Below are 13,955 nucleotides of genomic sequence, written 5' to 3' on the forward strand. Positions count from 1 at the left end.
CTCCTGACCACCACACTACCACCGCTGTGTTTCACTTTCAATATGATTTTCTTATTTTTACACCAGACGGGTCAGCTTATAGTTGAGAGTGTCCCAAGGTTATTCTGAGTTATATAAGCTGCTGGAGGAAAAACTGACCACTTGTCTGATCACTCACTACATTCTCCTTCTTCTCTCCAGTTTGCATTATTTGCTGTTTTGTTCGACTTTCAGCTGTATGTTTTCCCTCAGTTTTTTACTCTTCATAGAAGCTCCATCTGGCTTGTTGTTCTGCTTAGTAGTGGTACCTTCCTGGAGGGAGCATCGTCTGCTGCCAACAACTAAACGTTCTCCTTCTGTTATTAACATTTTACTTTTCTTCAGTATAAAAAGTGCTCCAAGATCAGCGCTTCAGTTTCTTTTTTGTATATCTACCCTGCCTTCTGAAATTCCCAGGTAAAACTGAGCTGAAATTATATAATTTAACAAGTGGGGATGATTGCATTTTCTCAAGTAGGGGTCAAGATGGTTGGGACAGGATATTACAATGTCTTTCATGATCTGAAATATTGAACTACAGCATAAAAGCAAAAGAAGAATAAATCTTTAGGATGACAAATGCTTTTTTTATAACACAGTATGCACCACCTGTTGCTGTCAAATGTGTGCTACATTTCCTGTCTCATGTTTTCCGTGCTACTCCTGTGCCTGCTACAACATTCACAAAGAAGCAGCAGTGGTAGAGAAGTGTTTACTTCCACAGCATCACAGAGGTGTGTACAATGTGGGAAAAAGCCTCTGTGTCACCCAAACAAAGCTGATGTCTCACCCTGCATGGCGCTTTACAATAACAATGTCATCGGCATATTTACTGACATTTTGAAGCATGGGCAGAAAAGAGCCATGTTTCATGGTGAAATTTCCATGAGAGTCATTCTGCAAGAAGTAGGTGGCTCTAAAATTTGAGGATTTTGATTTGATTTATGGGCTGAATGCTCATGATTGAGAACACCAAGTAATGTCTCCGCTTCATAAAATTATCTGTAATCATTTAAAACAAGTGTTTCTTTTGTTTGTTTGTTTTTTTTTAGAAAGAACACACCCTTTAAACATTCTTCTTGTCAGTCATCTATCATGTCAGTCTGAAGGCTGTCCCACAGAAATTGTGTTTTTTGTTTTATTTAAACATTTTAATAACCTGTAATATTAACAGGGAAACTTCTGCATAGTGAGTTAAATTTTTAGTTAGGATCCACTGTATTTCCCAGCAGTTTTTAGATGAGAACAAATCTGATTAGCGTTAGACATAAATGGGAATAACGTTTTTATTTCCTTTTTGTCTTGGATTCCAAACTATCTTTATTAAAAATCCTGCTGCACATTTTCTTTTTTAACCTATTTTTAACATCTTTAGTTTGTATGATTCTGCCAAAGATTGTAAGCTATAGGTGAAACTGAAAGGAAGTTGACCGGTAATCATGGAATTTTAAGTGAAAGTGTTTCAGAAAGAAAACAGGAAAACAGACATGGAGCAGCAGCAGCAAGATAACAAGAGCATCAAGTCGAACCAAGTACAGTTAAACGGTCAGCAGAATTCCTCTCCCTTCTGCCTTAGGGCCCTGACAGCCAGAGTGAACTTTACACGAACATTAAACCTTAGATCCTGCCTGTCCTCCCTGCTCGCCCCAAGCGCTTTTTTTCAGATGCCAATGCAGAATAGCTCTTTTCTTCAAGCTTACTCTGAGCAATCAAGACTCTGATGTTGGTTAAAACAGGAAGAAAAAAGAACACATATATTTGTACTTTCTCACTTTCAAAGTGGAGACGAAGTTGTAGTTGGGAATATCATCAAAATAATGAGGGATTTTGCTTTAAAATAAACACAATGAAATTTTTTCATTGTTGATTCATTATAATGTAAGGAAATAATATCAGTGTACTATCCATGTGAGCAAATATATGAATTCAACAATTAAATAATTATATCTCCGCCACTTTACAGATTCACACAGAAAACTGTTGCTATACCAATCATAAACACTATGTGGTGCAAACCCCTTCCTCATATGTTGATGATCATTGATGATCATGGTTATAAATAAAGAACTGATTTAATGTCCTTACATCTTCCCAGCCTCTTCCAGGTGTCCAAGAGATGACGTCCAAGAAAGGGTTGGCCAGGTAACCGTCGCTATTGAAGGAATAGTCTCGACCACCAAGCGTTATGTTGCTGAAATACCTGCATGTTATTCAGAGAGAAGTGGAAGACACAGTGAGGTAGTAGAAATCTTTTACAATACACAAGGGATGTTAAGTTTTAACTCAGTGCCTGATACCTGGTGTTGTAGTACTGTATTGATTTTGGCATTTGCATCCACAGTAAGCTGTGCAACCATGCTTCTTTTGCATGTTTTTCAAAACTCTGAGGTTGATTCACAAAGTTATTAGCTGTTAGCTAGTAGTACTAACCGTTAGCTAAGCCTGAGTTTAGAAGGAAACTAAAATATTCTCCAAAAATAGCTTTTCGAAGCAAACAGTTTTTCTCTTAAAAGTGACATATTGCAAGTATTTAGGGGAAAGCCCATCCAATTTTATGTATATTTACGTGAATCACAACAAGAGCAAATAATGTCTCATTCTTGTGAATGAGGCATTTTTTGCTTGCTACTCAGACGAAACTTTAATTTTTCATTCATTAACACAGATTTTTATAAAATACCGGACTGGAATTCTGGTTCATTATTAATTTTTGCCAAAACACACAATGTTAAACCAACTTTTTTTGTTTGGTTGTTGTGTTTTCTTTAAGTGAAGGGCAGAATCAAAAATCTCAATGTATTTTCTACAACAGAGCGCCTGTCACATTCTTTACTTGTTTGATGCTAAACCACAGAAGCTCTGTGATGACAGTCTGGGATTTTCTGTTAATCAAATCTACAGACAAATGATCAGACACACTAAACTGTCAGGATCTTTGAAGTCAAACAATTGCTGCTCTCTGCATAGGCTTCAACCTCTATAGTGAGTGATAATCACAGGACAGAACTTCAAATGTTATTTCCAAATAAATAAAATAAATAAAAGAGAAAACTGAAAGCTTTTTTTTTTTTAGTTGACAAAGAGCTTGAGCTTGTAGTTACAGACAGTGAACAGTAGGTAGCAGTGCAAAAAAATGGAAATGAAAACAGCTTTCTATTCTTGTTCCTGGACATAGTTTACAAACAAACACAGAAGAATCCATTAATCATTTCAACATAATTTCCTCACTGTTTGTGCTCTGCTTCATTTACAAAAATGACTGCAAATATACAAAGTAATTACCTGTTTGAGCCAATTTGAGCAACCAGGTTCCCTAATATCATGTACGATACACTTGCAGTGCATACCTGATGTAAGATTAAACAATACTAAAAATAATCCAGGTTGATAACGAGGGCCACTTTTGCAACCTGTTACAGTCTGTTGCTATGTGTTTGTACAGCCTATAAGGAATATATTAAAAGCTCCTCATTAATATACATGAGACATGGTCCGTTTGCTACAGATGCTACGGTAATTTTGCCTACTCACAACTACACACACCAACATCATCTATTTTGCATGGATGATAGCCAGCCCCAAATTCAGATATCCCCTGTGTGCCTGCTCCCTGACACTGAATCTACTAATTCCACCCATATATCTCCCGGCTAATTCTGGCCATGAACCAAATATCCTCTCTGAAAAATTTCACCTTATGCCACCTCTATTTTTGTTTCCTCCTATTTAACATATTTAGTCTGGTGCCTGTAAACTATCTTTCACATTGAATTGCAAAAGCATTCAGCCACCTTAAACTGTTTTGCCTTTTATCACAAAGTTCAACATGTTTTGCTGGGATTTTATTTGAAGGAGCCATAAAAAGTGGCACATATTTGCAAAGTGACAGATAATGCTTCGTGTTTTTTTTTTGTTTTCTTTACAAATGAATATCTGAAATGGGTAGTGTGTGTTCATATGATACCCTTAAATGAAATAGAGTATAAATAATTGCCACCTGTCACTAATTAGTAAATAGGGTTAATCTATTCATTATTTATCTAAGCATATATGCAGCTACTCTAAGAAGGAAACAGATGTTTGTAGAGAAGATTAATAAACAAATAGCATCAAAACGTTCAAGCCATCTTGCAGACAGGTCAGTTCATACTTTCCATTGCAGTCGCTGCTCTAAGTCTTAACAGTATGTCCTGAAACTTTTAGGTGTGTTCCATAGTTTTACACACCTGAATCAAATAGCTGAATTACTTCCTCAGCATGTTAAGTCCTTCATCTGGGTTTTTTGGATCTGACAAAGCAGATCAGGTTGGATTGTGATAAATGCACTTGAGAAATAAAGGAATAAACCGTCACAATGCTGCCTACTTTGTCCAAATGACAGTGGGTTTGCTTGAAGCAGGTGTATGATGGAGTCTTCAACTCCAACTCCATGGTGTTAAGCAAACTGCAGGGAGTCCTGATGCTTACAGAGTCTCTGCAGGACCTTCTAGGTGAGGGATGTCGTGGATGACTGACAAGTGCTTCACGGATTAATGCTCTGTTTGTCTGGCCTGTTTAGATCCACCTGATTTGGTTGGTTTGCAAATGTGTAATACTTTTTTCCAAGTGTGAAATACTCAAAGCTAGATATTGTTTTATACTCTTGTCCTACTTTAAGCATCACTGCAATTTCCTGTCCAATTATGCCGCATTTTTATTGGTCTGTCACATGGGTCTCAAACTCCAAACCTCTTGGACAATTTTAAGATATGTTAAAGGTCCAAAACATCTACCACAAATGGTTAAACTGGCCCCTCAGCATGCAAGCAACTTCTGCAGATTTATGAAAAAAACCCCAAATTTTTTAAATTCAAGTGTGTCAAGATACTGTATACGTCTAAAAGTTTTTACCTCTAGTCCATAAAATACTACTGTAACGCGATACAATGTGAAAAGATTCAAGGGATAGAAAAGTTTTATAAATCACCTGATATTAGGTCATTTATTGAAAACATCCTGTTTTACCTCATCCTGCTTCGCAGCCTCTGGGTCTGATTGGCATCTGTCATGCATGTGGTGACAAAGTTTGGCCCGCCCGTGCTTCCATATTCTTTGCGCATTGCCACCGCTCCGTGAGTGAGCACAGACACACCCCGAGCGATCCTTCGGCGAGGCTCGTCCCTCCAACCCTGGGGCCGAACGGCGAATAGCGCCCGAGGCAAGCTCTCCATGCCCAGACCCGAGAGAGCGGGGCCCACCGCGAACCACATGTGCGAGGCCCCGGCCTGACCAGCGGCCCAGGCGGCACGGAAGACCAGCTCAGCCTCCTCCTGAGAGCAGTACAGCAGGCGGACCTGGAGGAGAGAAGGGAGGCAGGGAGGGAACGGGAAAGGGGGAAGACACACACACACATACACTCCAGTGAGATAAGGAGGGGAAAGGGAAGACATGGAGTAAGACAGAGGGAGGGAGAAGCAGGGAGACAAATAAAGAAGCGGAGAGGAAGATGAAGATGGAAAGAAAAAGCCATATCAACCAATAACAAGAATGCTGCAGGAGGTATAAGGAGAGATAGCGGTAAGGCGATGTGATAAGGTTTATGGAAGTCGAGTGTATGACTTCAAATGAAAAGCGCGCACACACAAGTAAGTCTGACTGTGTGGCTGTGTTTGCCAACCTTAAGGTATGAGAGGCAATAGAGGTCAGTGCCTAATGAGCTTAGACCTGATGAAACAAGTTACAGTAATGAATAATAAAAACTGGATCAAAACAAGAAAGGGAAAATGAAACGAGTGGGGGAGCAAAAAAATATGAGTGGAAAAGAAAAGACAGTGAAAAGACTAAGCACATGAGAGGGCAGGATGAAGGGAGAAGAGGTTAAACTGTAAAATATGTTTTTAAAAGCACATTGGAGGAGAGACCTGTGGACAACAGAGGCAAAAGGAGCAAAATGAGCAGATCGAGGGAAGAAGTCAGAGATGGGAATACCACTCCTTAGAGATCAGAAAGGGGAGATGGGGGTAGTGGAGAAAAGCAAAGGAATGCATATTTTTGTGAAATCAGCGCCTGGAGAAATAGCAAATATTTGTAACAGAAAAGGGAGGAATGATTGAGGTCTGGAGCTAAAGAGAGAAAAAATATTAAGAGGCAATAGAAAGACTATACTGTCTGTCTCTCTTCATCTCTCCAGCAGAGAGATCATCCAGCATCCAGAAGGTTAAAGGAAACAGACAGAAATATGGAGCTGTGGAGAGAGATGGAAAACCACAGCAAAACTAAATGCTATATCCTTACAAGTCTTCCAAGTCTGAGTCAAGTCTTTAATGTGCTGGTCTGAGTCAAATTTCATGTCTTTCAGGGGCAATTTCAAGTCAAATCCCAAAACACTTTCTGGCAAATTCAGCTTAGGTTTTCAGTCAAACTTTAACTGTGAAGTCTTTGAAGGGCAAGTCCAAATCAAGTCACTTCCAATGTTGCACCCCAACTCCAGGGCAAAACTCAACGTCCTAATAAGTGAAATAAATATAGGCAGACATCCAGTCTGCCTATATTTATTTATATATATATATAGCCTATATATATGTTGCAAGGCTGTATATTTTCAATTCAAATTATGTATTCTATTTTAACACATCTGTTTTAAAAAAAATTGTTTTTGATTGTTTGTAGAGACAAATGCTTTAATACTTGTTATTTAATAAAAAAAGGAAATACTATCTTTGAAGAACTGTTTGGTCTTTGTGTTGTCATAGTCAACACTTGTGTTCACATTATCCACTGCTTCATGTTTAGAGGCTTTCCTCCTCCTCAAACTGAGTCTGAGCATTTGCTTGATATAAATATGCATTTACAAATGTTGTTGACGAATGTAAGCAGTAAATATTTTCACAACAAATCACACTATAAATTGCAACATAAAGAGTGGCGTGATGCAGTGCATGAATGAGAGAATGAAGAGTTTTATAACAGAAACTTCTTTCCTTTTGACAAGACTTCTTTGCAATGACATTAGTATAAAAATGTTAAATTAACATGTAAGAGATTAAGTTGGGTCTATTTTGTTCTTAAACAACCAAAAGTAATTTATTGCAATTATTGTGATCGGTTTGAAACATATCTGTTTATTCTTGTGAATCCACAGCTAACAGATTATCAATTAATTGTACATAGCAAACAGCTGAAATATATGTTTCATCTGTGAGAGCTGCTGTGTGAGGCTTCTACACACTTGATTCCTAGACCATATGCTGTAGTCATGTCTCAAATGTTTATAATGCTAGTAAAGTCAAATCTCACGTCTTTTTTAGCAGCTTAGACGTTATTTGAGCTTAAAGAGGAACGCATATCAGGAGTGCAAGTTGACATGCACGAGCTGGAGCCTTTAACACAATTCAGAAACACCTTGCTGAAATGTATGAAAAAACAGAGATTACTGCACTTCATTCATAGACAGTTTTGTCAGAAAAACATCAATGCCATTGAAGAAAACAGGTTTGAAAAGGAACATCAACTGGTGACCACACACTACCACGGTGGGTTCTTTATTTTTAAAATAAGACATTTTTGATGCCTCCCAGGTGCATTTCCCTTAAGCTTGAAACTTGAGTCATAATCTCTGCTATATGATGAGAAATACCCAAAGGGACAAAGGGAGGAAGACATGAAAAATATGGAGTGATAGAAAATAAAGCAAAGGAGGACCGAAGGACAAAAAGAGAAAGACGGCTCTTTCAAGCACTGGAAGGTAGCCGGTCAGGGATACAGATGGAAAGCACTTTCTGAGAATTGTGCCTTCATTGAATTTTGAACTGTAATGGCTTGGCAAAACAATTCTGCCTGTGTGCCAATAAACCTCCAGTGAATTAGGCATGGACCGAGAGTGACAGAGTGAGAGGAGAGAGGAGGGAGAAAGACGGCGAGAGACAGGAAGAAAGAAGAGACAGAAGGGAGGAACGAAGGAGAGAAATCAGACTTATAAACAGACACACACACTACCGAAAAATGGGGAATAGAGAAAGATGGGGACACAAGGAAAAACAAGAAATACAAACAAGGCAGACACTGGAAGAGAAAACGGAACATAGATAGTGGAGGAATTGAGAAGAAACTGAGCCACAGACCTTCATCAGGTCATCTACAATGTAGAAGACATTACAAAAACCGCAGCACAGAGAGCAGGAGCATGAGAAACAAATATATGCAGCATCACTACTCCATCAAAAGCATCGTAAGCCCAGTAGGAGGAGAATGGCTGTGAAAGGCAAGTAGTTTCCATAGTTAGGTCTTTGTATGGTCAAATCACTGCAGGCATTATGTCGTTTAAACAACGATCTGGCAGAGCGGAGCCTAAGAAATCCAATACACGTGCACATACCTACTAACAAAAACAAGCAGAGATGCAGTGACCATGCCGGGACATTAGCGATGACATTGAGACCCAGACTAAACTGAGCCAACAGAGAGCAGAGCCTGTGGCAGGGAAGACATGCAGTGTATATGGAGTGGACTGGAGGAATGAAAGTTGGCCATGCTGAGATAAAGGTGCAAAGCAAAGCAGCTGAGGTTACTGAGGCTTGTCTCTAGGCAAAGAAATGCAGGAGAGGGAGCCAGCAAGGTAAGATGAGAGAGGAGGGGGGGGTTATGAGAAGAAGAGCACAAAAACAGACAATGTAACTGAAAATTTGAACAGCGGGATCAAGGGGAGTGAGAGTGGAAGCTAGTTTGTGGTCAAAACAATAACAAATAAAGGAATTTAGGGGAAAAGAAGTTGTTTGTGGGTGAAAAGGAAGCAGCAATACAAGTGTGAAAGAAGAAGGGGAGGAGAGAACAAGCAAGCATAAAGTCTAAAGGAGTGAAAGATTGCAGGAGTAAAAACCAAAACCCCAAATCATTCTGATCACATTTTATCAATAATTTACTTGCATGGGTCTTTGTTTGGATTACATTTACCGTTCCGCATTAACTTAGAAAATAAAGTCAGACAAAATGAAATTTTGATGTCAAAGTATCAGTTTAGTAATTTCAACAGTGATGTGTTTTTTATCTTATTAGTTGAACACATGTGCATGTCACAAAAAATGTGCATGTCAGGAAGGCCAGAAAAAAATATTTTTAGTTATATTTATAGTTCTTGAGGGACAATCAGAATTAGCGGGTCAAACATTTAACCCTCTCACGGTCTTAGTGTATTTCAGATTTCATGGTTGTACAACGGGGAAGCAATATGGGTGTCCCATCGGCCTGCCAGTTCACAAAAACATGGGGGAAAAAAACATCGTAAAAGCGCATACAGGGTCAGTGCGACCCCACTGGGACCGTGTTCAGGGTAAAAATCTCACACAGGGTCCACTGACCATTCTTAGGATGAAGAGAGGGTTAAAAAATCCTGAGATATGAAATGGATTTCAAGGTTCTCTGAAACGTGCATCTGAACCTTTAATTCAAAGTCAAAAACGTAAATAAAATGTTTTAGCCAATCTTTCAACAGCTGTTGTTAACACTAATAGAGAAAAAATAAGCTTTTTTTCTGGAGTTATTTTAATCTTTCGGAAAATCCGAAATTCTAAATCATATCTGTGAAACCTTGCGAGTGTCTCCTCAAACCTAACACAGCCAATGAGTCACATCACATCAGGTCAGAGGTTATGAGATTAAGATCATGTCTCAAAATAATGTATTTTATTTAAGCCACTTTCATTCATCTTTCTTTATTTGTATCTTTTGCAGGTCAAAACTGACAAGGGAGAACCAGCTTGTGAAATACCGGTATACACCAAATGTTTTTTTTTTCAGCTTTTAAACTTCCTTAAAGGGGAATCGGGGGGAAAATCAGACTGACTTGTGGTTTTGGTTGTTCTGTTGTTCCCTTCGTGCCATGGCAGATAAAAAGAGAAGAACAGAGGGATAGAGGAGAGAGGGGAGAGAGAGAGACGGAGAGGCAGAGGGAGAGACGAAGAAGGAAGGAAAAAGCTGGGAAGCCACCTGTCCGAAAGGGGGCCCCCAATGATTGTCGCAGCACTTCCTCCCATTTCCTCCCTCTATTCCTCCTCCCTCCCCCCTGTCTCACCTGCGCCTCGTTCTCCTTCAGCAGCCTACGCGTGCGTGCACCCCCAGGATCGTCGGTCACGTTCAGGATAACAACACTCTTCTTCTCCCATCCGATGAACGAGCCGTCCGTCAGTCCCTCCACTACGGAAAGGAAGTCCTGGTAGCCATGGTGACGCGTGGACACCACAGAAAAGGCGGTCCAGTCGTACTCCTCCAGCACCTCGAAGATGACCTCTAACTGGAGCGCAGTGGAAGAGCTGAACTGGAGAAAGATGGAACCTGATTCCTGATTTGGGGAGGAAAGCAGCAGATGTGGTTAAGCGTGTTGATGCAAAATTGATCCTCTGTGTCACAACTGAGAAATTAAACACTTTGACTACAAGAGAGTACAATGCTCTGAGCTTCTATGTCCTTATGCACAATTAATCATGAGCATCATGAGGCTTTAGGTTTTGATGCAGCAGCAGCATTTGTGGAGCCATAGGGCTAAAAAAGCCCAGGCTGTAGAGTAAAGTTTCCTCTGACGTTCAGATGAGAGTGTTTCTAAAAAGTCAGCTCAGGTGGGGATGAAAATGAGCATTGAGGTACATCTTCAAAGGAAGTTTATCAAAGTGCTATAACTTAATTCCTCAAGAGTCGATGACTATTTTAAAACCACAAATAGGAAGCTCTTTGTTCCCCTTTTTTCGTATAGTGATGTAATATAACATGTTTACTCTGATACATACACAAATAAATTCACAAGAATGTACAGCACACACATGGCGTCCTTGTCCTCTCATGTACGCCTTCTTGTCTGCTCATTGCCTCCCTACCAGCGACATCAGAGGCGGTGTGACAGCCCCAGTTGGTGCCATTTACCGATCAAACAGCAAAGAGTTTTTGCACATCAGTGACACTGACCTTAAGCGTCTCCCTCCATCCTATTGGCACTCATTCTTCACACAGGGTGTACAAAATCTTATGAGTTTGTCAGCTGTCGTAACAACATGAGCAGTTCTTTCTTTACTTTGTTTCATTTTGTATGTAGAACACAATGGTCCCGATTCACCATCAACCTGCTTTTCCACTTCGAACTCATAAAAACTCTTAAACTTTCTAAGTTCATTGCAATGACAAGCACTGGGGCAACTTGATTCAAATGCAAGCACACATGTCACTGTCATATGTAAGCAGCAGCTATTTGTGAAAGAGATGCTGAGACGCAGCAGCTTGCAAGCACAAAAGATGAGTAGAAAACTATCTACCTCTTAACTTTTACTTTTCTTTTGCTTTACAGCCACTAATCTTATTATATTTCATTGGGACTTTATTTGATAGACCTAGAAAATTATTTTTTTTACAAATAATAATAAAAAAGGTTTACAGGGTCATGAGCCATGGACCTCTGCATCTCCTCCAAAGAATCTATGGATCTCTTGGGTACTTGATCAATACTCTAGAATGTTGTTCAGCTCAAATTTATGAAATTTTATGTTTTTCTCAAAAATTCCCCAAATAATTTTGACCGTGGAAGTTTTGGGGTTTTGCAAAACATTGTGTGCAAGGTAAATTAATGAAATAAAAAAATAAAATATAGGATGTTTGGAAAAGCTGCATTGAAAAATTTAATCGTTTCACAGCATTTGAGAAAGTTTTTGAAAAAAGCTTAAAGTTTCATATGGTGGCTAATAATTTTGACCTGAAATAAAAATACAAACAGGTGGAGTAATTATTTCTGAAGGCAGTTTATGACAAATTTAGTACTCTTGAGAAAAAAAAAAGTAGAAAATGTAAGTTGTTCTCCCATTTCAATATTATGCTCCACTTTGTTCTGACCCATCTCATGAAATCCCCATAAAATACATTCAGATTTTTGGCTCTTATGGCACAAAATGTGAGAAAGTTCATTGAATACTTTTGGAAGGCAATGTAATACCAGATGCAGAACAGATTTTGTGGCTTAGATCCAGAGTTTCCGAACACTTTACACACCTAATCTTTATACACCTAATCTCACTAACTAAATGGCTTAGATGGAAAAAAAACAACATTTGGAACAGCCACCTTTGTAATTGTCTGCATATGTCTCAGTAACACAAATTGCCTCTGGACTTTCCCAACCTCCCTTCTCCTACCTGTGGCATCCTCCCCAGCCCTGCTCCCCCGCCTACAGCCACTATAGGCAGTCCTGTTTGTGCAGAGACAAACTCCAGCATGGGGGCCAAGGGACCCCAAGCCGTCGGAGGGGGCCTCTCCTCTTCGTAAACCAGACCCTGCAGGGGCCTCGCCGCTAACAACTCACACAGCTGGGACAGCACCGTCTTAGGGCTGCTGTCATTCACCTGAGAGATGAAGGGAGGGATGAAGAAGGGGGAGAAAACAGGAGACAAGTAGAGTTGGCCATCCAGGACAGGGAGTGTTGACAGTGTGTCATTTATATTGAAGGTGTCTGTAGCATGTATGACATGTTTCACTAACAATACAAGATATAGTCAGGGAATGGAGGCTGACACCTGCTCATTCAGTGGGCCTTATACAACAGGAATGCGCTGCTCATTCAGCTCCATAAGTATGAATAATGGATTGTTATTCTCCACCTTGAAGAAAGGCTGAGTGAGCAGAGGACACAGTGTCTAACCTGAAGCCAGATGACGTTAGCAGAGCCCCACTGGGTGACCACGCTCTCCCCCAGGGAGCCGTATACCCGTCCGAAGCCGGGGTAGAGCACCCTTCCCCCCGGCCCCGCCACCGCTGCCTCCGCCTGCACCGTGGCACCGGCGTGGATCACGGCAATGTTGAAGTTCATCACGGCCCCTGCATCACGTTCCCGCGGGCTCGGCCGGAGCAGGAGGTGGGGGGATGCGTCCACCAGACCTGCCCACTCTGCCAGGACCAATAGGAGAGAGAGAGTAGGTATGGCGACCATGGCAACCTGCCGAGGGGGGGAGGCAGATATATATCGCACTTAGAGAGGGTGCCTGAAAACAGAGAAACAGCAAGGAGAAAAGAGAAATGAAGTAAACTATAGGAATAAATCAAGAGGAGAAAAGATTAAAGTCTTTCTTTTTATATGATGCCCAATACAGAGAACATCACATCAGAGAGAATAAAGATGTCTGAAGAAGGAAGCAGAAAGACACAGAAAGAGAGGTGTTCTCAGAGTTGGGAGAAAAAAACTGGTGGGATAGCATGCAGGCCAAATTGTGTAAGAAATACTTAATCTAATTATGGGATAAAAAGGGTTAGCATTGGTTTGGCCAAAAAAAAATGACAAGGAATATGTGAAAGCAGGATGTGTGTGTGCGTGTGGAGGGGAGCAGGGGCCAATGGAGGGACTGGAAGAAAGCAAGTCAGGAGGAAGATGAAATGGGTGCTATTTAGGCTGCAGGCTGAGAAACAACAATATGAGGAAAAATAGAAACAGGCTGTTAGAGTAAAAGAGGGGGAGGGATTTAATAGCAGACAGAGACAAAGATGGGGGCGGAAGTAGTTACTGTGCTGCATAAATGATAACAATTAAGATCACTTTAAACACATTCATCCTCACATAGAGACATGCATACACACACAGGGAAAGTTTAGCATTTTATTTTAAAGATTTTGTGGCACTAGTGGCCTTTATTTGTCAATTATTGGGCAGGAAAGAGGGTTAGAGAGAAAAGGGAGACATTCAGGTAATGGTGGGAGAGAGTCTACCCAGGACAGGTGCACTGAGAAGTGACAGCCTCAGTACTGTACACCCTGCACCCACTCTACCAACTCAGTGCAGGATTTTTGAAATCAGGTTGTGTTAAAATGCTTTGCAAGGTAACATGTAACCAGAAACAAAAAACTCATTAGGTCTTCAGTTATTACAAATGCAAATTAGTTATTAATAGTTCAATTATATAGTCAAAGTTAAATATGGTCCGCTATGACGATCTTCCATT

The 13,955-nt window shown here is 40.3% G+C and overlaps 1 protein-coding gene across 2 annotated transcripts in view; it reads right to left on the bottom strand.

The window, feature by feature from the left end:
* The window catches only part of grin2db (glutamate receptor, ionotropic, N-methyl D-aspartate 2D, b), an 86,617-nt gene that overhangs the window by 38,514 nt on the left and 34,148 nt on the right, over positions 1–13,955 (bottom strand). Inside the window, exons 2-6 of one of the 2 annotated variants that reach the window (XM_028012728.1) lie at positions 12,665–12,958; positions 12,162–12,368; positions 10,064–10,330; positions 5,023–5,351; positions 2,104–2,218 (exon numbers count right to left, since the gene is read on the bottom strand). In XM_028012728.1, the coding sequence (XP_027868529.1) occupies positions 2,104–2,218; positions 5,023–5,351; positions 10,064–10,330; positions 12,162–12,368; positions 12,665–12,952 (1,206 nt within the window). In that variant the 5' untranslated portion in view covers positions 12,953–12,958. Of the gene's footprint in view, positions 1–2,103; positions 2,219–5,022; positions 5,352–10,063; positions 10,331–12,161; positions 12,369–12,664; positions 13,005–13,955 lie in introns of both variants that reach the window. The other variant, XM_028012727.1, reaches the window with a different exon arrangement.

The sequence above is a fragment of the Xiphophorus couchianus genome, chromosome 3 (genome assembly GCF_001444195.1).
Source record: "Xiphophorus couchianus chromosome 3, X_couchianus-1.0, whole genome shotgun sequence".
Classification (NCBI taxonomy): Eukaryota; Metazoa; Chordata; class Actinopteri; order Cyprinodontiformes; family Poeciliidae; genus Xiphophorus; species Xiphophorus couchianus.